The sequence below is a fragment of the Carcharodon carcharias genome, chromosome 13 (genome assembly GCF_017639515.1).
Source record: "Carcharodon carcharias isolate sCarCar2 chromosome 13, sCarCar2.pri, whole genome shotgun sequence".
NCBI classification, from domain to species: domain Eukaryota; kingdom Metazoa; phylum Chordata; class Chondrichthyes; order Lamniformes; family Lamnidae; genus Carcharodon; species Carcharodon carcharias.
Window position 1 is genome coordinate 82,950,941 of NC_054479.1, and position 26,417 is coordinate 82,977,357.

Here is a 26,417-nt window from a genome sequence, read left to right on the forward strand (position 1 = left end):
TACAAGGAGACTACACAGTGGCTGCTCCCAATACCGTAGTGGACAAACGCATCTGTGACAGGTAGATTAGTGAGGACAAAGTCAAGTAGGTTCTATCCTCATGTTGGTTCTTTCACCAGCACCCTCAAGCACAATCTGGCAGCAAGGTTCTTCAGGACTTGACCAACTCAGTCAATGCCTGTGCAACTGAGCAATTCTTCATGATGTCCTTATGCCCTTGCTACCCTAATGCTTCCTCCATTTGATGTTTAACATGGAGGAATACTGGTTCATCAGTTGCTAGAGGGCATATCATTTAATGCATCCCATGGAGTGAAAGATCACACAAGGTTGGTCAAATATTCCCATTCACTTGCATATCTTAGCCTTGTGAATACTAATGGGATTGTGTGTTCTGGGTTAGGATTTAAAAACCAGCAGCCATAACCAAACTTCTAGGAAAATGCAGTTTAAAGAAGACAAACCAACAAATTGGAAATAGCAGCAAACATTAACGCTGTTTCCCAGGCCGAGTGTGGCCTACGAGCTGTCGTTCGGACACTCTGAAGATAGCTTGGGTTGCTAATTGGGTTAACCCTCCAGGCTTGTCTCCAGGAATAAAGGGTTAATTACTTGGACACTGCTGCAAGCAACTCAAGGGGCATTAGAAAGAATTTTCTTTGAACACTTTATTAGTGATTAAAGGATCAGAGATGGGAGGTAAACGCTGTTGGACTGGACAGGTTGATTAGAGGCAGGGATCCACATGATGAAATCTCCAGAAATAGGTCCAACCAGGGTTGGAAACCCTAACGCCAGCTCAGTCCCCCTGGTGCATTCTTCAAAGTTTGAATTCCACCCTCTACCAAGGAACCTACCAAACCACAAACACAAATAAACCAATAATGCTGATGCTGGGTGTGATTAGTTTTATAATCAGAGTCTTTCACACACTGGTGATCGTCAAAATACAGACACCCAACAGATGATTGAGATAAAAGGAAACACTGGCAAGTTCTTGTCCAACTTCAGGTGAAATCTGTGGGGCTATTCTACAGGAAGTTTATTGAGACACAATTTCCTACTGGTTTACATTGAATAAAGATCTCATTAGTAAAGATATAGTATATATTTCAATTGATAAGACATCATTAGGATATTCCTTGTGCTACAGTTGAGTATGGGGAGACAGTGGTGTAGTATCACTGGATTAGTAATCCAGAGACCCAGACTAATGCTCTGGGGGTGTGGGCTCAAATCTCACTACGGCAGCTGGTGGAATTTAAGTTCAATTAATAAAATCTAGAATATAAAGCTGGTCTCAGTAATAGTAACTATGACAATGCACCTGTTCTTCTGATACCCATTAGAGGATGAAATCTGCCATCCTTACCTGGTCTATATGTGACTCCAGACCCACAGCAATGTGGTTGAGGGCAGTTAAGCCCTCTGAAATGGCCTAGCAAGCCACTCAGTTCAAGGGCAATAAATGCTGGCCTTGCCAGCAATACCCACATCCCATGAAAGAATAAAGAAAAAAATAAATATCTACACAAGATGCTCATTGATCTTTATTTCAGTTCAGTGTGTGACTTTCTACAAAGACCATCTTAAACTTGAAACAAGATTGGTGATCAGTCTATATTAGGAGCTCATATTCCTTTAGAAGGTCCTTCAGAATAGTTTGCTATCACTTTCGGTTTAGGATCTGGGCTCCCAGGCATTTAGTAACTCAGGCAGTTTTCATTTTCATATACAATCTTTCCTTTGGTAATTACATACTTGATTAGTTCCTGATGGCCTCCAAACTGATAGATCAAGTGCTCCCACCTTTTAAAAAAAAGGATATACTGTAGTGATATATATTTATAAAGGAATTTTACTTTGATGTTCAATTTGAGAAAGTCAAACTAATTTGCAGATGTTGGATCAAAGTGTAAATAGATGAACAGCAGCTAGATCAAAAAAGATTTGTAAATACAATTAAAAGATAATACACAATTAAGATATTGTTCTGTCTAAAAGGAATAAAAATAACATCAATATAAATCCATTGATATATTGTAGGTTTTCGCACCTCACAATATAACACCTTTCACAATATAACACCTTTCACAACTACAAGTTGTCCCAAAGCACTTTAGCCCAGAGGGATTTTTGAACTGCGGTTGTTGTTATAATTTAAAAAACATGGCAGCCAATTTGCACTCAGCAAGTTCTTATAAACAGCAATTTGATAATGACCAGAAAGTCTGTTTCTGTGATAAAACAAAAACAGAAACAGAAATACCTGGAAAAACTCAGCAGGTCTGGCAGCATTGGTGTTTTTCCAGGTATTTCTGTTTCTGTTTTTGTTTTGGATTTCCAGCATCCGCAGTTCTTTGTTTTTATCTCTGTTTCTGTGAAGTTGCTTGACAGATGAATATTGGCCAGGACACCAGGAATAATATCCCTGTTCTACAAAACAGTGCCACAGGTTCATCTACATCCACCTGGGAGGATAAACAAGTCCTTGGTTTAATGTCTCATCTGAAAGACAACCTGCAGCAGTCCCCATCAGCCTGGATTTTTTTGACTCTAAAGTCCGGCATCAGGACTTGAACTCACAACATTCTAACTCCAAAGCAAGAATGCTACCCACCGAGACACAACTCAGACTCCTGAGTAGAAAAAGCAAAGTTAAATTTCCTGGGTCATGGGTAATGATCAATTAACCTGCGTAAAATAATTTTGTTGGCTGTAAACCCTTTGGAACCCCATGAGAATGTGAAAGTTCCTACAGAAATGTTAATTATTTTCTAATATTTTTAGACTGACAGAAAACTGAAACAAAATTTTTAATTGACATATTTTAACTGACTAGGGTGAAATGGAAAATTAATTTAATAATGGCTGTCCACCTTTTGGACTTTATCTTTCATAATCTTTTATTAAAATCAGTAATGGTATTTAGATCCAGAATATGAAATAAATTAAAATCCAGAGCTGAAAATTGACAACAGTGCAACAGTCCCTCAGCACTGCATTAGAGTGTCAGCCTGGGCTATGTAGAACCCACAACCTTCTGACTCAAGAGTGGGCTGTGCTACTCGCTGAGTCATAGATGACATATTAAAAATTATGACCTTCCATTAGGGAATTGAACCCCAGTCTCCCACATGACAAGCAGGAGTACTAATCATCATATGACAAGCAGGAGTACTAATCATCATATGACAAGCAGGAGTACTAACCATCCCATGAACGAAGAATACAAAGCTTTGCATTTACAAACTGGATTTCCAATAATTTAAATTAAACAAAGTAAATAACATCAAGTGCAATTTTTATTTATTTAGCATCTTTAACTTAATAAAAAATGTCCTTAGGTGCTAGACAGAAGTGGCTATAAAGGAAAATTTGACATCAAGTCACAGAAGGTGGTATTAGGACAGATAGTTTGGTCAATGAGCATCCTAAAGGAGGAAAATGAAGCAGAAAAGTAGAGCGGATTAGGGAGGAAATTCCAGAGCTTATGAGAGCAAAGTTCCTTTACTTCTTTTAACTCCAATTGCTAATGTGCATCAAATTCAACTCTAAACTGTTTAAAATGAGTTACATAGCACATGGCAAAGGAGCTTAAGTTCCAAAGTCCATATCAGCAGAGATGAAGAAATAAATAGCAGGACACAAACCAGTTCCAGGCAAAGAGAAAAGAATGAGTGCGGAATCAGTTTGTGTGAGATCTATTAGTGCGGAATCAATTTGTGTGGGATCTATTAGCGAGGAATGAGTGTGGAATCAGTTTGTGTGGGATCTATTAGCGAGGAATGAGTGCAGAATCAGTTTGTGTGGGATTTATTAGCAAGGAATGAGTGCGGAATCAGTTTGTGTGGGATCTATTAGTGAGGAATGAGTGTGGAATCAGTTTGTGTGGGATCTATTGGTGAGGAATGAGTGTGGAATCAGTTTATGTGGGATCTATTAGTAAGGAATGAGTGCGGAATCAGTTTGTGTGGGATCTATTAGCGAGGAATGAGTGCAGAATAAGTTTGTGTAGGATCTGTGTTTTTTTTTATTTACAGGATGTTGGCGTCGTTGGCTGGGCCAGCATTTATTGCCGAAGCCTAATTGCCCTTGAGGAGGTGGTGGTGAGCTGCCTTCTTGAACCGCTGCAGTCCATGCGGTGTAGATACACCCAGAGTGCTGTTAGGGAGGGAGTTCCAGGATTTTGACCCAGCAACAGTGAAGGAACGGTTGACTTTCCAAGTCAGGATGGTGAGTGGCTTGGAGCGGAACTTCCAGGTGGTGGTGTTCCCACATACCTGCTGCCCTTGTCCTTCTAGATGGTAGAGGTGACGGGTTTGGAAGGTGCTGTTGAAGGAGCCTTGGGGAGTTTATGCAGTGCAGCTTGTAGATTGTACACACTGCTGCATCAGTAGTTGCAGGGGGGGAGGGGTGGTGAATGTTGAAGATGATGGTTGGGGTGGCAATCCAGCAGGTTGCTTTGTCCTGGATGGTGTCAAGCTTCTTGAGTATTGTGGGAGCTGCACTCATCCAGGCAAGTGGAGAGTATTCCATCACACTCCTGACTTGTGCCTTGTAGATGGTGGACAAGCTTTAGGGAGTCAGAAGGTGAGTTACTCGCCACAGGATTCCTAGCCACTGACCTGCTCTTGTAGCCACAGTCCAGTTATGGCTAGTCCAGTTCAGTTTCTGGTCAATGGTAACCCCCAGGATATTGATAGTAGGGGATTCAGTAATGGTAATGCCATTGAATGTCATGGGGTGATGGAGTCGTGAATGGTGCTGAACAATGTGCAATCATCAGTGAATATCCCCATTTCTGACCTTACTTTGGAAGGAAGGCCATTGATGAAGCAGCTGAAGATGGTTGGGCCTAGGGCACTAACCTGAGGAACTCCTGCAGTGATGTCCTGGAGCTGAGATGACTGACTTCCAACAGCCACAACCATCGTCCTTTGTGCTAGGTATGACTCTAACCAGCGGAGAGCTTTCCCCCTGATTTCCATTGCCTCCAGTTTTGCTAGTATCTATTAGTAATGAATGAGTGTGGAACCAGTTCATGTGGGATCTATTAGCGAGTGATCTGGCATTTTCCTTTAACAGCGTCTAACATTTCCAGTCACTATTTGTAATTTTATTTTCACCAGTCCGGAGTTTGTTATTTGCGGATGGGTGAGGAAAGTCTCAATGCATGACGTACCTTGATGCATTAATGATGAGGAGATCTCCTTGTTTCCCTACCTCCAGGGAACCATGAGAATGAGATTTTCCGAGGGCATAGGCTGCGTTGATGGTGGCAGCTGCCAGGCTCTCAGCCATTGTCATCTTCATGTTTACACATGCCATGTGCATGATCATTGGCTAAAAGAGTAATAACAAGGAAGTGTGACCATTGAGATTTGTGGAAACTATAGTAGCAACATTATCAATGAACTAGTACACAGCCCCCACCCTGTTTATAGGTATAGATTCCTTTTAAACTATGCCTCTAAGCAACACAATGACTCTAATCCACAAATTCATCTGTGCATGTCTGATGCAGAATTTTAAATGTGTGGAAAGTGCAATTTCACTATAATGTACAAGTTTAGTACCTTTAATGTAGTAAAAACATCCCAAGGTGCTTCACAAAGGCAACCAAGAAAAACAGATGGTGAGCCACAAGTAGAAATATCAGGAGTGCCCAAAAGCAGTGGATTTTCAGGGAGGATCATAAAGCCATGTTGTGACCTCATGCTTCCCAAATTCCTGCTCCTGATCTGGTCATGACATCTCCAATCCTTCCTGGGATTGCCATACCCTCCCCCACCTTTTAATAGTGGAGAGGCTGAGATGTTGAGCAAGTGGATTCCAGAACTTGGAGCATGGATACCTGAAAGCTGAATAAATTGTATTTGTGAATTCAGTACTCCTTGTCTCAGTGATCAGGAATTGCATTGCTCTGCCGAAGGGAAGCTGCAGAGGAAAGGCTGAAGAAGCTATCTGGCCTCTCTTTGGACTGCTTCAATGCCAAAAATCAATGGCCCTGATTTTAAAAGGTGGGGGAGGGTATGGCAATCCCAGGAAGGACTGGAGATGTCATGACCAGATCTGTGCAACGGGCAGAAGCGGGAATTTGGAAAGCACGAGGTCAAAGCCAGGAATCGATCGCAATGATAATTTAGTAACTCACAACATGGCTTCCAAAATATGGGTCACACTGCAAAAATTTGACAGTTTTTTTATTTGAGAAAGTCACTAAGGCAATGGATAAAGGAAATCTGCTAGGCATCATCTACCTCAACTTTCAGAAAACCTCAGGTAAGGTTTCTTACACTAGGAGCTGGATTTTATCCCCCCCCCCACCCCGCACTGCAGGTGGTGGGTCTGCAGTGGAGGGGCCTGTAAAATGCTATAGGTGCCGTGACTGTCCCTGCCTCCACCACAATTTCTTTTTTATCAGCAGCAAGGAAGGCGTGGGCAACCCAACCGCTCATGAGCTAACTGAAGCCCTTAAGTGGCCAACTAATAGTCAATTAAGAACCTCATCCCACTGCCACTGGATTTAACTAGTGGTGGGAGAAGCCCATGTTAAGCGGCCAACGCAGCAGCTGGTGGCTGATAATGACGGGGTTCCTCCTTAATGGCTCCCCTGGCCCCATTGGAGGGCTCCTCCAGCTCTTTCAACCTGTTCCCCCCACTGCCCCCCCACCCCCAGTCCATTCCTTCCTCCCACTTACCTTTAACTATGGCTCCATGGCTCCTCCCAGCAGTGGCCACCGCTTCCGATGGCGCTGCTGTGACTGGGGAGTGCCAGCCATTTAATTGGCTGGCACCTCTAAGAGGTGGGACATTTTGCCTAGCTGGGGGTGGAAATCCTGCCTTAAATCATACATACAGGCTAACCCAGGCCACCTCTGACTTTTTTGCAGGGGGAATATGGGACCCCAGCATCCTATAAAATCTAACCCTAGGTTTCTCCATGAGATGGAGACTAGTGGCATCAATTGGAATGTGAAACTCTGAATTGGGAATTGGTCCCAGTCCTGCAAATAAACAATTGCAGTTAACGGATATGATTCAGTCTGGAAATCTAGTTATAGTGGAGACCCCCCCGGAATCGTCCCTAGACTGGTACTCTTCATGTCTTTATTAATGATCTGAACAGCCTTGTGGGGTGTATTTTAAATACTTTTGCAGATGGCACCAAGGGTTAAGGCAGTAGAAGAGTGCCATCAAACTCAGAAAGGTTTAGATGTGCTGGGATGGGCCACACAATGGCAAATGCTGTTTAATTTGGAAAAGTATATTGGTCCTATGTTGGTCCACCCAACACAGAATATGCATATAATTTTCAGGAAATAACAACGAATGAGATTCAGAGAAAAAGATGTTGCTGTTATTGGGCACACATCTCTGAAGGTTCATGGGCAATGTAGAGAAACTGTAGCCAAAGCTAACAAGGTGTTAGGCGGTATTAAGGAATATTTAATATATTTTTTTTAAATGTTGTTGTTGTACGGGTTTGCTGGTCAGACTGCATTTGAAGTACTGGTTTTGGCCTTTGTTTCCCCATGTAATGGGTGGGGAAAGGTCCAGGGGAGAGCTACAAAGAATGATTCCAAGCTTCAAGAAACTCAACTATTCAGGTAGGATCAATGACCTCAGTCCAGTTATTTTCATAGACTTAGAGGAGAGATTGATAAACTAACAAGAGTGCTAGATTTGGTGTCTATTGGTAATTATTCCAATTTAACAGGGGAGGTCCAGAGAACAGGGGTGGGGGGAGGGTGTTTAAACTTCATGTAGAAGGTTAGTGTCTTTACAGAAAACACTTGGGACAGGATTTTCCAGCCCCGCCCATGGCAGGAATCGTCACAGGCAGGAGGGGGAAAATTCTGGTCTGCTGACATTGGGTGGGAATTTCCAGTCCCACAGAAAATCCTGGCCTTGGTCCCTGTGATCTCCTGGACTGGTTCCATCACCTGAAAGAATCGGAGAGGAATTTTTTCAGGTATTTTTTTCCGTTATTGTTCCTGGGCTTTTTCTCTGGTTTTTTTTACCTCTCCCAAGAGAGTGGAAAGGGGAATGTGGGGTAGGGAAGAAATGTTTCGTCATGATGCCCCCACCATCATGATAAGGGAGCAGACTTGATGGACTAGCTAGTCTTTTCCTGTCTGTCAACTTGGTTTGATCAGTTCAAGGGTGGAAGGAGGGCTTTTTAGCCCATCAAGTCTATTCCGGCTCTCTGTGGAGCAATCTAATCAGTCCCATTCTCCACTCTAAACCCGTAACCCTGCATTTATTTCCCTCAAGTGTCCATCCAATTCCCTTAATATCATTACTTGTCTCAACTTCCAGCAATTTTGTAGGCAGTGAGTTCCAGGTCATTATCACTGGTTGTGTAAAAGTGGATATACGTTGCAAACTTTCTCTGTATATTTTATTTTTGTAGTACCAGATATAACTGAAATTTTCACAATGAAAACATAACATTTTTTTAGTTGTTGCAGTTGTTTAAATGTGGAAATTGACCTAAAATTAAATTTGTCTAATTATTGCTTTGAGGTAATATTCAATGGACAATATTTATTGTTCAATCAACACAATTAAAATAGATGACCTGCTCATCTGTGGGACTGTGGGAAATTGTCAATCACGTTTCCTACGGTATAACATTGACTACACTTCAAAAGTATTTTATTTGCTGTAAAGCGCTCTGTGGTGATGTTGTAAACCATTCTGGATAAATGCAAGTTTTTTCTTTTCAAAGCTTCCATATGAAAAATATGAACTTTCTCCGCTAAATATATCATTCTATTCACCAAACGATTACAAAAACACAAAATCAAACAATAAAAGAATGAAATAACAACAGAAAGTGCTAGAAAAACTCAGCAGGTCTGGCAGCATCTGTGGAGAGAGAAACAGTCATACTGGACTCAAAACATTAACTCTGTTTCTCTCTCCACAGATGCTGCCAGACCTGCTGAGTTTTTCTAGCACTTTCTGTTTTTATTTCTGATTTCCAGCATCCGCAGCATTTTGCTTTTAATGAAAGAATGGATTAACTTACCATACAGAAACAATATGCATTAGGATTAAAGTCACTGCCAAGAGCAACAATCACTCCAGCATCAAGCATGTCTCGAGCTCGTGGCGTTTTAAGCCTGAAAATGTTATAAGCATGATTTTATAATATGTAAGTTTTAAATCATTTACCAGTAATACTCTAATGTACTCTTTAGTTTCCTCATGTATCCCCATCCTTTCACCCCACCTTTGGAGGCCGTAATTCCCTCCCTAAACCTCGCTGTCTCTCCAGGCCCCTCTTCCCTTTTAAATTTCTCTTTGAATCTACAGTACCTCGGAACATATTTTTGGTCTCTTTTGGCTCGGCGTCCATTTTTTGTTGTCTTTCCACATCAAAGGCACTACAAAAATGTAATTTTTTGTTGTAAAGTAACAACCGATGTTGTGAAATTACTTGGCTTTTTTTTATAACATTGTGCCACTTCTTTGGTATTAATATTTTCATTCTCATGTAACTAATGAATCAGATTAGTCCTCAATAAACAGGAAATATTTTAGTGTCACTCTTCCACTCTCCAGCTCCCCCATTACTTTTCAAAGTAATTATTAGCTGTGTTTTTTTAATTCATTGGGTGTGGGCTAATTGCCCTTGTTCAGAGGGCATTTAAGAGTCAACCTGGAGTCACATATAGGCCAGACCAGGTAAGGGCAGCAGATTTCCTTCCCTAAAGGGCATTAATGAACCAGATGGGTTACTTTCATGACAATTAGCAACAGTTTAGACTTTTAATTCCAGATTTTTATTGAATTCAAATTCTACCATCTGCCAGATTTGAACCCCGGTCCCCAGGGACCCTGGGTCTCTGGATTACTAGTCCAGTGACAACACCACTACACCACCACCTCCCCATGTGTACATATATCTGTTGTCAGTGTCTTTAGCTTTTCAAATAACACTTTCTCTCCCTTACTTGTGAAATATTTTGTGATTAGCTGAAGTGAACAGCCCACTTTAATTGATCCATATCCTGTTTTCCACTATAAGCAAATTGTTCTTAAGGTGTGGGTTTGGTTGGCAAGGTTGGCATTTATTGCCCATCCCTAGATGCCCTGGGAAGGTAGTGCTGATGAGCGTTCATGGTGATTGTTTTCACAACCGAGTGGCTTGCTTGGCTGTTTCACAAGGGCATTTAGCCAAGCGTGTTAGCGTGGGACTGGAGTCAAATTCAGGCCAGAAATGGGACACCGATTTGCCCATTCACAGACCCATTTTGCACCCAGTGAGAAAACATAGGAACACAGGCCATTTAACCCTTCAAGTCTGCTCCTTCGTTCAATTGAACCATGGCTCATCAGGTATAGCAGATAGCTATTGAATTTTCACAACAATCCGGCAGTTTTTCATGGTGTCAGCCCACATTGCCAGCTTTACTGAATTACAATCCACTTACCAGGGTGAAACTTGGACTCTCAATCTCTGATTTGCTAGTCTAATCCTGGAACATCTACTGCCAGTTCTGCATTTTAAACTCCAGCTTGAGCTGTCAACTTTCACTAAGTCCCAAACGAAAGGGACAAGGTGGGATTTGGAAGGAGGTAGAACAAGATTTTATTTCCAATATTTCCTTTGCTGCTTATTGGAAACTCTGGTATCTTCATAACATAGGACAGAGATCTACTTGACAGAAAGACACTTTAACTATATTATTTTTAAAATCTAGATATAACCACTCGAAGACAGATACCCAGACCCCAGTCCCTAAACCTTTTTGTCAAGGAAATGGCTTTCATTTTCTGACCACTGCAGATTACTTACAATACGTTAAAGATTTTGACCAGTTCCATGAGGTTATCCAATAGGCTGTTCTAACTTCAGCGTAAACCTCTTTTCTGTGTTTTATTCAAGGTTTCTGCTGAAGTAATGGTGGGCAATTGGGAGAACCTTCAAGGAAATTCATGCTGCTTTTATCTCCACATATGTCCTATCAACTTCATTCACCCCGCCACTATAAATTCCTATGCACGCACTTAGAATGGAAACTGCCTATGTAAAGGTGTCACATTGCAATTACACTTGCCTGCCAGTACAAGCTGTCTAACACCTCAATTGGTAGGAGGGTGTGATTACATAGTAAATTTCAACTGTAAATTTGGGCATAGGACTTTATAATACAAGTATATAAAAATAATGACATAATCTGCTCACCCTGGTCCAATTAGCCCCCATCCCTCTAACCCCACTTCACCCAACTTGGTCTTGACTTCATGAAGATATTTTTAACATCTACCACCAGGTACAAAACGGGTGATCGAGAATTGATGAACCAACTTGCACATTCGTTGATGTCAAAAAGAAATGGGTGGTGTGAAATGGGACACCGATTTGCCCATTCACAGCCCCATTTTTCACCCAGTGAGAAAACGTAGGGACAGAGGCCATTTAACCCCTCAAGTCTGCTCCTTCATTCAATTGAACCATGGCTCATCTGTACCTCAACTCCATTTACCCACCTTTGCTTCATATCGTTAATATCCACAAACCAACAAAAATTCAATCGTATAGCGACATAATTCAAATATCCCCATTGTGTGCATTGTCATGGCTGATTTTCTCTCGCCTTCCTTCATTTTTAAAAGATTCTTTCATGGGATGGGGTCGTTGCTGGCGAGGCCAATATTTATTGCCCATCCCTAATTGCCCTTGAGAACTGAGTGGCTTGCTGTGTGTCCAGAGTCACATATAGGCCAGATCAGGTAAGGATGGCAGATTGCCTTCCCTAAAGGACATTAGTGAACCAGACGGGTTTTTACAACAATCAACCATGGTTTCACGGTCATCATAAGACCATAAGACTTTTAATCATCAGACTTTTAATTCCTGATTTTTTGTTGAATTCACATTTCACCACTTGCCATGGTGGGATTCAAACCCAGGTCCCCAGAGCATTATAAGAACTAAAGAATAGTCAAGGGAAAGTTGGGACTACTGAAGGACAAAGGGAGAATGGCAAAGTTATGTATAAAGTGACAGAGAGGGATGAAGGCAAGGCCACAGCTCAGAGTCTCCCTTCCTGCAGGATTGTCACTAAGTCTCCAGTAATTACTGCAAACAACCAGGGGGGAAAATCATAGAGGCATGAAAAATAAATTCTATGGCTTTTTATTCCTTTTCTTTGAACACTTTCATTTATTAGTTAGATCAATATTGGATGGGTAAAAGGCTGTTTGGCTGACAGTCAAGAATCATCCAATTGGGTAACAATGAGTCTCCTGGTTTTCCAATTGGCTGTGGCGATGGATGTGTCAGCTGACCAATAGTGAGTATGTGAGGGCGAGGCAGTTGGAAGTAGGAGGTCACATGATGAAACCATCCAGAATAAACCAATGCCACAACCCTGGCCATAGCAGTAGCAGAGAATGGTGTGAAGGAATAACAATGGTACTTGAATATTAAATGGATTTCAGGGACTTAGTTCAGTCAGACACTGATCACTCAAGAATACCAAGTCAGGTTAGCGATGAAAGAGTAATGCTAAGAACAATGACATTTTCCAAAATTCTCTGGAAACGGAAATTGAATTCATGTTCCTTTGGGTGGGGGGGGTGTCAGTCTGACTCTTACTCTAACTCTGACAGAACCTTCTGGAAGATGGCAGGGACCCAGGCATGCAGGATGTCTATTTCTGGGGTCTTCCTCCCACAGCCAATAATATGTGTGTGTGTGTATGTGTGTGTCGGGGTGGGGGGGGTGGGGCGGTGGCGGAGGTGTGGAGGTAGCTACTGTTGCTGATGAGGTCATCCTGTTTCTTGGTTGGAGATTCCCGACACTCAACTTCCCGTTTCCCCAGTATCTAATGTAGGACTGGGAGCAGGTGGAACCCACCAGGAAGGTGAACGACCTCGGCCTTAAAGAGTGGCATTCAATGCGGCTGGGTGAGATTATAGGCGGTTGCTGCATTTTGCAACTATGGGGCGGAGGTGGGGGGTGGGAGCGATAGGAGGTGCACTCTTATTGGCGTCAGTGTCCGCCGGTCCCATGCAAATTAAGTGACCTCTCATTGACTGCAGTCCTGTTGCAATCTTCCACCATCACAAGCCACGGAGCTTCACTGCACTTACAGTAACAGAATCACATAGAACAAACTCGGAGCTTCCAAATGTACAGCAAGGCCAGTGACCTTTCCCCAGTCTGGATGATTGCTGGCTGGTTCCTAACCTATTAATTTACTTCAGTTAACACTGTAAGCAATTCAAGATCCACTATAACCCCAAAAATGGCCAACGTTAGCAAAACATGTTTGCCATTACAACTACTATTGATTGAATAGCTCAGCTATAACCCATGTGGCCTTTATAAAAGCACACTGATAAACTCCTGATAAATTATCTCATGCAAACAGTAGCAGAGTAAGTAGAGTGTACCTCAGCGACCCATGACAATTCTTTCGTCAGTAAGAAAGGCTCATCTGTCAGATGATGCACACACGCACAAGGCCCTTCATGAATTAAAGAGTGCTTGGTGCTGCATATTCCACAAAATGGAAACGTTTGTATCTGCATGGACTTTGGGCATTGTGCAGAGACTATTTCACTCATATCACTAGCTTTATGAACCGCCCTCTCGTTATTCTGCGGTTACCCAACCAATCAACCTCACTACATTTTTGGATATCAAGGGGATTAACAGATATGGGGATAGTGTGCAAAGCTAGAGCTGAGGTAAAAGGTCAGCCATGATCTTATTGAATGGGGTAGGCACACAAGGGTGAATAGCCTATTCCTCCTCCCATTCCTTATGCTCTTTATTAATAGTATATCGAATAATTGGTGCTATGTAGTCTGAATTGTTTTGCCTCTTTTTCATTCTGCTTTTGCTCCTGAAACCACCATTCCCAATTTTCTGGAACCAGCCATACTGAGTCATGACACGACAAGAACACTTAAGAAGCTTGACACCATCTGGGACAAAACATTCCATTCTGACATCTCAAACATTCACTCCTTCCACCACGGGTGCAACATGAATGCAGTGTGTACCTCTCTTTTTGCTGTGTTTATTTGAATGTGTGGTGCCTTTAAATACTTTTATATGGCATCATGCAGGAGGTATCTTAAAAAGCACCTCTTATAAGCGGCCTGCACGGTACCTTCTGGGTTGGTGGCCACACGTGAATGCAGCTTACAGGGAACATCAGAGTATACCATTAACAAAATGCACTGCAGCAACTCACCAAGGCTGCTTTGATAGCACCTCCCAAATATGCAACCACGACTGCCTAGAAAGACAAGAGCAACAGATGCATGGGAACACCACCACCACCTGCAAGTTCCCTTCGAAGCCACACACCATCCTGAGTATATTAGCTTTCTTCCATCATCACTGGGTCAAAATCCTGGAACTCTCTTCCTAACAGCACGCTGGGTATACCAACACCACATGGACTGCAGCGGTTCAAGAAGGCGGCTCACCACCACCTTCTCAAAAGCAATTAGGGATGGGCAATGAATGCTGGCCTACCCAGTAACAACATTTTAAAAATTAATTCACAGTATATACATGAGGTATATGTGTTGCTGCCCCTTGGCATTTGTCCAAATGGCTATTTATTGGTGACCCCTTTGATCATACTTGAGCTCAATTCTGTCTTCATCTGGGAATCATGGCTGCTCTCCTGTCCTCTGCTCCCCTTCCATGGGCTCTGAGACCAATTGTGGTGTTCCGAAAATTCCACATTCCCAGAGATCAGTAAACCCAGCAAAATCCAGCAATTGAACCCAGAGCTTCCTGCTCTGTATGGCTCATGTCCACACTGTCTTCAGCCACTGAATCACTGGCGATGGGTTAATCTGAAGGGAACCCAATGCAGCTACCTTATTTAGAAAGCAAAGGCTGACACACTTTAGTTCAGTGGGTAACACTGTCAGAAGGTTGTGCATTCAGGCCCCACTCCAGAGACTTGTGCACAAAATCCAAGCTGACACTCAAGTGCAATACTGAGGGAGAGCAATCTTTTTTTGGATGAGATATTAAACTGAAGCCCCAAATGCCCTTTCACTCTTCAAAGTGAAGTAAGGGAGTTCTGCCCTCTGTACTGGAGCCTATATTTATCTCTCAGTCAACATCACTAAAAGATTATCTGGGTATTATCACATTCCTGTCTATGGGAGCTTACTATGTTTACTACATTTCAGTGACTGTATGTCAGAAATACTTCATTGACTGTAAAGTGCTTTGGGATGTTCTGAGCTCCTGACAGGTGCTATTTAAATGCTAGTCTGTATGTCTTTCCAATTGTTCGAAGGTAATGCATTGCAAGAAATATTAAAAAATAATGAAAGGAAGACTTTGAAGGATTGAGGTACTGATTATTGTTAGAAAAGGGAAATATTTAAGGAAAAATAATTGAAAACTAGTTAGATTAATCACAAAGTGTTAAGTTCGACTTGCACTGTTTTCCTTGAGTGCATTAACCATTTAACTGCATTAACTTAATGCTCTTATTAAAGATGCCCATGAGGTAGTGCAGGCAATTTTTGTATGAATGTTTCTGAATTAAAATTCCACACAGCCTGTGCTCCAAGGGTTTGGGTCAGTGATGCAGACACCAACTTGGTGGCACAAGGTCATGAATCTCCACAAGTTTCAACCAGGAGATTCAGGGAGCACTGAATGAAGGCTCAGTTTTCCCTCCAAAGAGGAAAAACAATCTGAGGATGGGTTACCCTGGACTACCTCGCAAACAGGTTAGTTGTGTAAGAAAGGCCTGAGATCAAGGTTCCGGCTGGCTTCTCAACAAGGAAGAATACCTTACACAGAGTGTGGGACCTGTGGGAACAGAGAAACTGGAAATAAAAGCAATATGAGCTGTGAGTTCCAGTGGGCTATTGAACCAAGTGAGCCTCATCTTTTCATCACCTGACATCTACTGGTGTGTACTTCACAGCAGAGTGCACTGGGCAGCATGTCCTACATACAATTACATAGCATTTCACAGCCCAGAAAGTCTACACTTGTGTTTATGCTTCACTAGAGACTCCTCTTTCACCTTTTAAATTCACCCTATCAACATCACTTTCTATTCCTTTCTCCCTCATGAACTTACCTAACTTCCCCTTAAAATGCATCTATGCTAATCTATGCATTTATGATAAATGCATCCATGCTAATCGCCTCAACCACTCCCTGCGGTAGTGTGTTCCACATTCTCACCTCTCTCTGGGTAAAGAAGTTTCTCCAGAATTCCCTATTAGATTTATTAGTGACTTTCTTATATTTATGGACCCTAGTTTTGGACTCCCTCCACAATCTTCTCTACATCTACCCTGTCAAACACTTTCATAAGTTTAAAGATCTCTATCTTCTCTTTCCCAGAGAACAGAGACCCAGCCTGTATAGTCTTCCCTAATAGGTATAACCTCTCAGCCCTGGTAATATCCTTGTAAATCTTTGTTACATCTTCTCCAGTGCCTCTACATCCTTTATGAGAGCAGAACTATACACGGTGCTACAAGTCTATCCAAGATCTCATATAGGTTTAACATAGCTTCACTGCTTTTCAATTCTATCTCTTCAGAAATGAACCCCAATACTTTGTTTCCTTTTATATTTCCTTATTAACTTGCATTTCCACTTTTAATGATTTGTGAATCAGAACTGCCAGATCTCTCTGCTCCTTTTCCCCATTTAGACACTTCATAAAGTGCAATACCTCAATATGTAAGCAGTGCTCGGGAGAAGCACAGCAGCTGATTTCGCAGTCGCCATGGCGGCAATTCCAGCATTGCTCACTTCCTCTAAGTGACTTATAGCGAGAGCACCAAGTTCTACACCAAGCTGTTTGGTAGAAAAGATTAGTGGTGAGAAGCAGCTACAGACCTTCCTGCATTAGAACACTCTATCCTGTACTGATTCATAGCACAATCACGTAAAATACTGAAGGCAACATAGGATCAAATGAATATAAACTAAAGACTCCAACAGTAATAGAGCTTCTTCGACTGGCCACCAGTTATATAAGCTTTCATAAAACATAAATCACAAAAGCTTGAAGAAAATTTCAGATGTATGGATTAATCTGTCTTATCTGTTGCTGTTTTAGGATTGCTATTTTTGTAAATGAGCCTATTAAAGTTGCACTGCACTGCACCATGCCAAATTCCGGAGCATCGGATTTTTGAGAATCTCCTTAAGTGATGTCGATAACATGAAGGAAGAGGTGAATCTGAAATCGCCAGTTTGGGTGTATTGGCAGCTTGTAAATTTAATGATTTTCATTACCAGTATGTTTTTCAGATTAAAGCCATTCCCTCCAATTCATCCTTGCATTAGAAACATAAAGATTCCAATAAGAGCTGTGTATATTATGCTAGAAGCTTTTAATCCCTTGCTGGGTGTAATTATTTGCTTTACTAATTGCTTTGCTCTCTCCTATTCCTCATCTACATACTGCTCCTTCGTGACATCTTCTGAAAATACATCGGGTACCACGTGTGCAGTGATGTTACTCACCTCTACCCCACCAGCACCTCTCTCAACCCCACCACTGTCTCCAATTTATCCAATATCTAATGTTGAATGAGTGAAAATTTCTTCCAATTAATTATTGGGAAGAGCGAAGCCATTGTTGTCAGTCCCTGCTGCAAACTCTGCTCACTGGCTGTTGACTCTATTCTTCTCCCTGGCCACTATCTGAAGCTGAACCAGACCATTCACAACCTTGGCTTCCTATCTAACTCTGTGCTGAGCTTCCAGCCGTAAGTTCCCCATCACTAAGACCATCTATTTCTACCTCCTGAACATCGCCTGTCTCTGCCCCTGCTCAGCTCATCTCCTGCTGAAACTTTCATCTATAAGAACATATGAAATAGGAACAGGAGTAAACCATTCAGCTCCTCAAGTCAGCTGATCTTTTGTTTCAATTTCCATTCCCATCTAATTCGATAACCTTTGATTCCCTTGCCTAACGAGAATCTATCTACCTCTGCCTTAAAAATATTCAATGACCCCGTCTCCATCACCTTCTGAGGCAGAGAGTTCCAAAGTCACACAACCCTCTGAGAATTTCTCCTGTCTGTCCTAAAAGGGTGACCCCTAATTTTAAAACAGTGCCCCCTAGTTCTGGACTCACCCACAAGAGGAAACGTCCTTTTGATGTCCACCTTGTCAAGATCGTTCAGGATCTTGTATACTTCAATCAAATTACCCCTCACTTTTCTAAACTCCAGTGGAAACAAGCCCAGTCTGTCCAACCTTTCCTCATAAGACAACCCATTCATTCCAGGTATCAACCTAGTAAACCTCCTTTGAGCCGCCTCCAATGCATTTACATCCTTTCTTAAATAAGGAGACCAAAACTGCACACAGTATTCGAGATATGGTCACACCAATGCCCTGTATAACTAAAGCGTACTTTTATGTTGAATCCCTCTCGTAATAAACGATAGCATTCCATTAGCTTTCTTAATTACCTGCTGTACCAGCATAACAACTTTTTGTGACTAATGTACTAGAACACCTAGGTCCCTCTGCACCTCAGAATTATGCAGCTGTTCTCCATTTAAGTAATACTCTGCTTTTTTGTTCTTCCTGCCAAAATGAACAACTTCACATTTTCCCACATTAAACCCCATTTGCCAGATCTTTGCCCACTCACTCAACCTATCTATATCCATTTGCAACCTCCTCGTGTCCTCTTCACAACATACTTTCCTACCTATCTTTGTGTCATCTACAAATTCAGCTACCATGTCTTCACTCCCCTCATCTAAGTCATTGATGTAAATCGTACAAAGTTGAGGTCATTGTGAGACTCCACTTGTCACATCCTGCCAATCCAAAAATGACCCATTTATGCATACTCTCTGCTTTCTACCAGCCAGCCAATCTTCTATCCATGCTAATATATTACCCCCTACACCATGCACTTTTATTTTCTATATGTTTGTCTCCTCCAGGCTCAACTATTCCAATGCTCTCTGGTCCAGTCTTCCACCTTGCATCTTCTGTAAACTTGAGCTAACCTAAAACTCTGCTGCACAAAAAGTTCCCTTTACCCATCAGCACTGCAACGCCTGGATCTACAATGGCTCCCTGGATCAGCATTTCCTTCATTTCTATCACTAAATTCTCAACTCATCATGATCTCTTTCTGTAAACTTCTCTGTTCTGACATTACAACAGTAACAACACTACAAAAGTATTTCATTGGCTGTAAACACTTTGGGACACCTGGGGCCACCAAAGGCATTATATAAATGCAACAGTGTCTCTCTTTTTTTCCAGCACTCTAACCCTCTAACAACTCTGTGCTCTTCCAATTCTGGCCTCTTGCCCAGCCCCATTGTTTCACCACAGGCAACTGTGCCTTCAGCCATCTAAGATCTAAACTCCAGAATTCCTTCCCTAAACCTCTCCATAATTCATTGCCATAGAAGGCTATGGAGGCCAGGTCATGAGTGCATTTAAGACTGAGATAGATATGTTCTTGAATGGTAAGGGGATCAAAGGTTACGGGGAGAAGGCGAGAGAATGGGGTTGAGAAACTTATCAACCATGATTGAATGGCGGAGCAGACTCGATGGGCCGAATGGCCTAATTTCTGCTCCTATGTCTTATGGTCGTTCGTTTTATCTCTCTACAGTCCTCCTTTAAGACACTCCTTAAAACCTACCTCTTTGACCAAAGTTCTCACCACTTGGTCCAATACCCCTGAGTGGCCAAAGTTGTTTGATTTGTGAGGTGCTTTGGGTCATCTCACTTTATTAAAGCTGAAATATAAACGTGAGTTTTGGTGCCCACAGTTTGATTTGGTTTAGTACTGGAACTGATTAATTAAGCGCCATTGGGTAAAATCTCATTTTTTTGCAGATATGTAAATTTAGCAGGTACTGTGTATGTAATTATTTTAACTATAGGTTAATATATCCCACCTTACCTCTGCTGCGTGCATTGGATGAAGCTCATCACCATGAAAATTAATCTGGAGATTTGCCTCTTTCCCAGCCTGTAATATAGCTCTGGTGGAATCCAGGTCAAAGACTCCTCTTTCACAGAAAACATCAATGTTATCGATGTGAAATTCACTATTCGCCATCATCTCCTTCAATTTAGGGAGTTGAACTCGAATGATATCATCCACAGTTTCTCCTGCAGTCTTCCCTCTGGTATATTGGAATCATATTTACAGCTTTTACTTTTATTTTGAGCATTGTATAGTCCCATATTCTTCTAAATTTTAAAATTAAATGTTCTGCATGAATAAAGCTTTTAGTCATCTGAAAATCATGACATGGAGAAAGGCAGATGTGCATTTATGTCCCAAAGCACTTTTTGATATATGAATGACGCAGACTCAGGTATACAGAGCATAATTCCAAAGTGTGCAGATGACACAAAACTCAGAAATATACTAAAGAATAAGAATTGTAACAGATTTCAGGAGGACTTAGGCAGACTGGTGAAATGGGCAGATGAAATTGAACATGAGAAATACTGAAGAGATACATCCTGGTTGGAAGAATAAAGAGGCAATATAACTAAATGATACAATTTTAAAAGGGGTGCAGCAACAGAGATCCCAAGATGTATGTAATAAAATCTTGGAAAGTGGCAGGACAAGTTGAGAAGGTTTCTAAAAAAACATATCGGGTCCTTAGCTTTGTAAATCTAGAGGCATATGCTGCAAAAGCAAGGAAGTTATGCCAAACTTAAAAAATACACTAGTTCAGCCTCAGTGAAGTACTGTGTTCAATTCTGAACACCACACATTAAGAAGGATGTCAAGACCTGGGAGAGACAGGAGAACAGATTTATAAGAACGGTACCAGGGTTGAGGGAGTTCAGTTAATGTGGAAGGACTGGAGCAACTGGAGTTGTTCTCTCTCGAACTGAGGAGGCTATGGCCTGGTTTATTTGAAGTGTTCAAAATTATGAAAGGTTTTGGAAATAAAGCAATGATGAAATGGGCAAGCACATGGCCATGAAAACTAACTCAGAAAAGTGTGAAGTGATACATTTTGGGAGGAAGAAATATGAACTGAAGGGAATATGTCTATTTTGCTCCATCTTCCCCTCTCTTCAACAGCATAAAATAAATCACATTTCTACCCCTCTTTAGCTCTGAAGAAGAAGTCATACAGACTCAAAACATTAACTGTCTCTCTCTCCACAATGCTGCCAGACCTGCTGAGTTTTTCCAGCATTTTCTGTTTTATGTCCAAAGTGGGTGCAGGATCTGAGAGACCCACAAATTGTTGAAGTTGGCAGGGCAGGGCAGGTTTAGAAAGACTTTAAAAAGGCATACCGGATACTGGACTTTATAAATAGAGGCATAGAGTACAAAAGCAAAGATGTTATGAGTGGCCTCAACTGGAGTATGGTGTTCCATTCTAGGTACCGTACTTTGAGAAGGAAATGGAAGCTTTAAAGAGCATGCAAAAAAGATTTAGCAGAATGGTTCCAGGGATGAGGGTCTTCAGTTACTTGGCTAGAGTGGAGAAGCTGGGGCTGTTCTCCTTAGAAGAGAAGGCTGTGAGCAGATTTGATACGGCAATCGATGCAACTGCTTCCCAGACCTTGCTGTTCAGCAGGTTCTTGGGGAAGATCATCAGAGGTCTGGACAGGGTAAATAGGGAGAAACTTGTTCAGCTGGCAGTAGGGTCAAGAACCAGAGGACAAAGATTTAAGGTAACTGGCAAAAGGATCAAAGGTGACATAAGGAAAAACTTTTTAATGTAGTGAACACTTACGATCTGGAAGCACTGCCTGAGAGTGTGGTGGAGGCAGGTTCAACTGTGGCTTTCAAAAGGGAATTGGATAATTATCTGAAGATTTTCAGGGCTATGGGGAAAAGGACTAGCCAAGTTGTTTTTGCAGAGAGACAGCACAGTCATGCCAGGCCAAATAGCCTCCTTCTGCACTACAACCATTCTATTATTCTATGATTCTACAAGTGTTTCCAATGGCAGAAGGATTGGTCACCCTGCAGAGGATGCACATTTAAGCTGATAGGAAAAGATCCTGAGGCAACCTGAGAAAACATTTTTATTACACAGACCTTCATTAAAACCTCACCCTTTGGCCAAGCTTTTCTTCTACTTTCTCTTTATGTGACATGATGTCAAATTTTGGTTGATAACCCTTCCCTGAAGCACCTTGGGACATCTTATTACTTAAAGTTGCTATATAAATGCAAATTGTTGTGGTTGTTGATGATATTGTAAGCTGGACATCCCTCAGACCTGGGTCATCTTGACAAAAGCCCTGATTAGTTGAAGAGTGACTTTCCAATGTTGCCTTCCATACTGGTAAAACCTGGTCGTTGCAGACAGGAATAACTGCTTTCTCACTCCATGAATAAATCCAATTTTGGTAACTTAGAAACTTTCCTGTCCTATGGCTAAACTTCCCAACTACATGAGTGGGATGAGTACAAAAGTCATAAGAGAAGGGAGAAAACACCTTCATTTCCATTGCACGCTATCACATCCAGCATGTCCTGGATGGTGTTATATAGGAACAGAAGGAGGTCATTAAGCCCCTTGAGTCTGTTCTGTCTTCAGTGACATCATGGCTGATCCATACCTCAGCTCCACTTACCCATCTTTGTTCCATTTCTGCTGCTATCCTTACCCAACAAAAATGTAATGTTTCAGCCATGAAAGCTTCAATTGATCCTTAGTCTCCACAGCTGTTTGGAAGAGGGGGTGTTGGGGGAGGGGAGACAGTTTCAGATTTCCAGGATTTTGTGTGAAAAATGCTTCTTGATTTGACTCCTGAAGGGCCAAGTCTAATATGAAGATTGTGTCCTCTTGTTCTGAATTATCCCTCGAAGGGAAATCGTTTATCTCTATTTACCCTCTCAAATTCCTTTCATCACTTTAAACGCCTGTTTTAGATTGCCCTTTAAACTCCTATAATCCAGGGAACACAAGACAAGTTTGTGCAGGTTGTCATCAGAGTTTAACCTTTTTAGCCCCAGTATCATTCTGGTGAATCTGCACTGCACTCGTTCCAGGGCTAATATATCTTTCCTGAGCTGCAATACCTAGAACTGAACAGAATTCTCCAGAACAAACCAATGAATCACTTTTTTTTTGAAGTTCGGTCACTTATTTCAACAAATGCAGCAACTAATTAGCAATGCCCCACAGATAGAGACTGAATGGCTGGTGAGTTAATCTCATTTTGATGGGCATGGTTAAGTGAGGAAAGGTTGGCCAGTACCGAATGGCAAGAGAACTCCTTCTTCTTCAGCAAGACCCGTGGGGTTGTTTACATCTCCCGAGCTACGAGAACCAGAGACGGGAACTCGGTTTAATTTCTCACCTGAAAGATAGCACTTCAGGCAATGCAGTACTCCCTCAATATTACATTGGAGTGCATGCAGACCAGCTGTAGGTGGAAAATAAAATGACAAGCATTATGTACACTAAGACTATTTCAGCAACTGGTGACATTACCTCGGGACAGAATGAGCACCACAATAAGTGGAGGAGATGCTAATATTGAGCTCCCTTCGAGCTCGCTCGATCACCCGAAGCATTTTGGTTTCAGTTTCCAGATTCAAACCATAGCCACTTTTGCACTCGGCCAGAGTGGTCCCAGCTCTCATCATACACAGCAGTCGCCATTTCAAACTGTCAAACAGCTCCTCCTCTGATGCCTTCCTTGTATGTTCCACAGTAAAGTGAATCCCTCCTCCAGCATTGTGAATCTCCATGTACGATGCCCCTGCCAGCTGGTGTATGAATTGAAAAAAGATAAATGCAACTATTGTGCAGTTCAACCTCCCTTCCTGAATGACCCCTATCAAAATTAGGCATTAGTTATGTGGTAGCTTAAATCATAAGAATATGAGGTTAATTTCCAGTAATAGTCGATATTAACTTTAGCCAGTTGGTGAAACACAGCTTTACAGGCCTCACCCTGCCAGCATATCACCATGGCAAAATGCCCTTTGCTTAACATTTGCACAAATTTGCAGCTCACCACCCCCTTCTCAAGGGCAATTAGGGATGGGCAATAAATGCTGGCCCAGCCAGTGACACCCACATCCTATGAGTGAATAAAAGAAAAACAGGCCATTTTCAACCCCAGGCCCTCCTGCAATCCCCGAACACTGTCCCACGTCTCCACCTCTTGTCATTTGCCCTATCTGACAAGTTGCTTCTAACTTTTCATGTGAATGTTTAGCAATTACCCCAAACCCGCGGGCTTGGAAGGGGAAGGGCAGCAAGTGTATGGGAACACCATCATCATCTGCAAATTTCCCTCAAAATCACACACCATCCTGCCTTGGAAATGTATCATTGTTCCTTCATCGTCACTGGGTCAAACTTCTGGAACTCCCTCCCTATCAGCACTGTGGCCATACCTACACCACATGGACTGCAATGGTCCAAGCAGGCAGCTCAGCACCACTTTTTCTGGGCAACCAGGTATGGACAATGAATCCTGGCCCAGCCTTGTCCACATCCTGTGAATACATTTTTGAACATTGTGTGGAACAAATAGCATGGGCCCAGGATGGAGCAGACAGCATGGAGCCCAGGCAGAGTGCAGGGCCAAGAACGGAGCAGAGCACGGCCCCCAGAATGGTGCAGGCAGTGTGGGGCCCAGAATGGAGCATGGAGCCCAGAACAGAGCCTGGACCCACAATCTCTGCTCCATTCCCAGCCTCATGCTCAGTTCAGGGCCCTGCGTCCCGCTCTGTTCCAGGCCCTCGCCTAGCTCAGTTCCAGGCCCTGCGCCCTGCTCTGTTCCGGGCCCTTGTCCTGCTCTGTTCTGGGCCATCACCCTGCTCTGTTCTGGGCCATCGCCCTGCTCTGTTCCGGGCCCTGCGTCCCACTCTGTTCCAGGCCCTCGCCTTGCTCAGTTCCAGGCCCTGCGCCCTGCTCTGTTCCGGGCCCTTGTCCTGCTCTGTTCTGGGCCATCACCCTGCTCTGTTCTGGGCCATCACCCTGCTCTGTTCTGGGCCATCACCCTGCTCTGTTCTGGGCCATCACCCTGCTCTGTTCTGGACCCTTGTCCTGCTCTGTTCTGGGCCCTCGTCCTGCTCTGTCCCAGGCCCTGCACCCCGCTCTGTTCTGGGCCCCATATTCTGTTTTTATCTGCACAGTCTTACCTTCATTGCAAATTCATGAACCCTGTCTCCCGCCCACACTGGATGGGTGTGTGCATCCACCAGACCTAGAAATGAAAAATTAAGATGGCACAAAAAACACTTGCGTGTGAAATTGTCTTCATCGTAAATGTTAACATTAATTAGGAGTATTCTGAGAGACTAACCTGGCAGCACACACATTCCACAAGCATCGATCTGTTGGTCAAATGTAACTCCCTGATATTTGGCCTGGATAATCTCTGTCGGCCCCACTGCCTCAATCAGGCCATCTCTGTAAATTGAGGTTAGAAAATGGCAGTCACTTGAAGGAAGCAGAACCACTTGTGTTTCTATACCACCTTTCTACACTTCAGAATCTCAAAGCTCTTCACAGCCAATGAAGTTAGGCACTGTTGCAATGTAGGGAAAGCTTCAGCCAATTTATGCACAGCGAGATCCCAAAACAGCAATGACATAATCACATTCCTCTCCGCAGATGCTGTCAGACCTGCTGAGTTTTTCCAGCTATTTTTATTTTTGTTTCAGGTTTCCAGCATCTGCAGTATTTTGCTTTTACCAGATAATCTCTTTTGGTGATGTTGATTGAGGGATAAATATTGGTCAGGACACTGCGGAAGAACTCCCCTGCTCGACTTCCAGATGGTCTCTTGGGATATACAGAAGAAGGGACAGACGGGCCTCGGGGTTAATCGCTTCTGGGGAACCAGGTCAATTGCAGAAAGACAGTGGGGAAGAGAGGTGACATGGACAGAAAATGACTTGACAGGAGTTTTGAATGAGTTACATTAAAGGAACAGATTATCGGACGTCCAGCTCTTTTAGAACAGCTTTATCCGCCCCAGAGGTTTTGAACACTTACCTCCCGATCACTATGCTCCCACGGGGAATGACTGCAATGTTCTGTAACTCGCCTTTGCTCATGTATTGTGCTCCATTATCACAAACCTGAACAATCTGAGCTGCGTTTTTAACCAGCAGCCCGCACGCTCTCGACATTGTGAAGCTCAACTCGCTGGAGTCCCAACACCCGCCCGCACCCCCACACACACTGTCCCCCACACAATCAGCCCCTCTCACACACTGTCCCTCACACACTCAACCCCTCACACACAGGCACCGCACTCAATCCCTCACACTCTGGGAACTATTCCCGTTCTCGCCGTCAATCATTCAATGAACTGATCCAATCCCGTGTCTCAGCTCCACATCTGTTTATTATTCTTACAATAAATAGTTTGTATCATTGAGCTGGTGGGTTGTTTGTGCCGTGAATGTTAGCGAGGGTTCAACTTCTTC

General features: G+C 42.7%; 1 protein-coding gene across 1 annotated transcript; it reads right to left on the reverse strand.

Annotated features, from left to right (window-relative positions):
- Positions 1-1,703: 1,703 nt before the first annotated feature.
- On the reverse strand, positions 1,704-26,117 carry amdhd1 (amidohydrolase domain containing 1). Its single transcript, XM_041203485.1, has 9 exons — positions 25,981-26,117; positions 25,286-25,392; positions 25,122-25,186; positions 23,458-23,735; positions 19,932-20,157; positions 16,707-16,831; positions 9,041-9,134; positions 5,186-5,346; positions 1,704-1,809 (listed from the first exon to the last, which is right to left on the reverse strand). The coding sequence occupies exons 1-9, from the start codon at positions 26,115-26,117 to the stop codon at positions 1,704-1,706; spliced, it is 1,299 nt and encodes a 432-aa protein (XP_041059419.1).
- Between the last annotated feature and the right edge of the window lie 300 nt (positions 26,118-26,417).

Bases quoted from the DNA above. Each gene is read 5' to 3' on its own strand.
- amdhd1 (XM_041203485.1), bottom strand. From the start codon at position 26,117: ATGTCGAGAGCGTGCGGGCTGCTGGTTAAAAACGCAGCTCAGATTGTT. The intron at 5,347-9,040 runs GTAAGTTAATCC...TTACTCTTTTAG, and splicing joins ATGCATATTGTTTCTGTATG to CCAATGATCATGCACATGGC. The intron at 1,810-5,185 runs GTACGTCATGCA...TTTTTTTAAAAG, and splicing joins CTCATCATTAATGCATCAAG to GTGGGAGCACTTGATCTATC.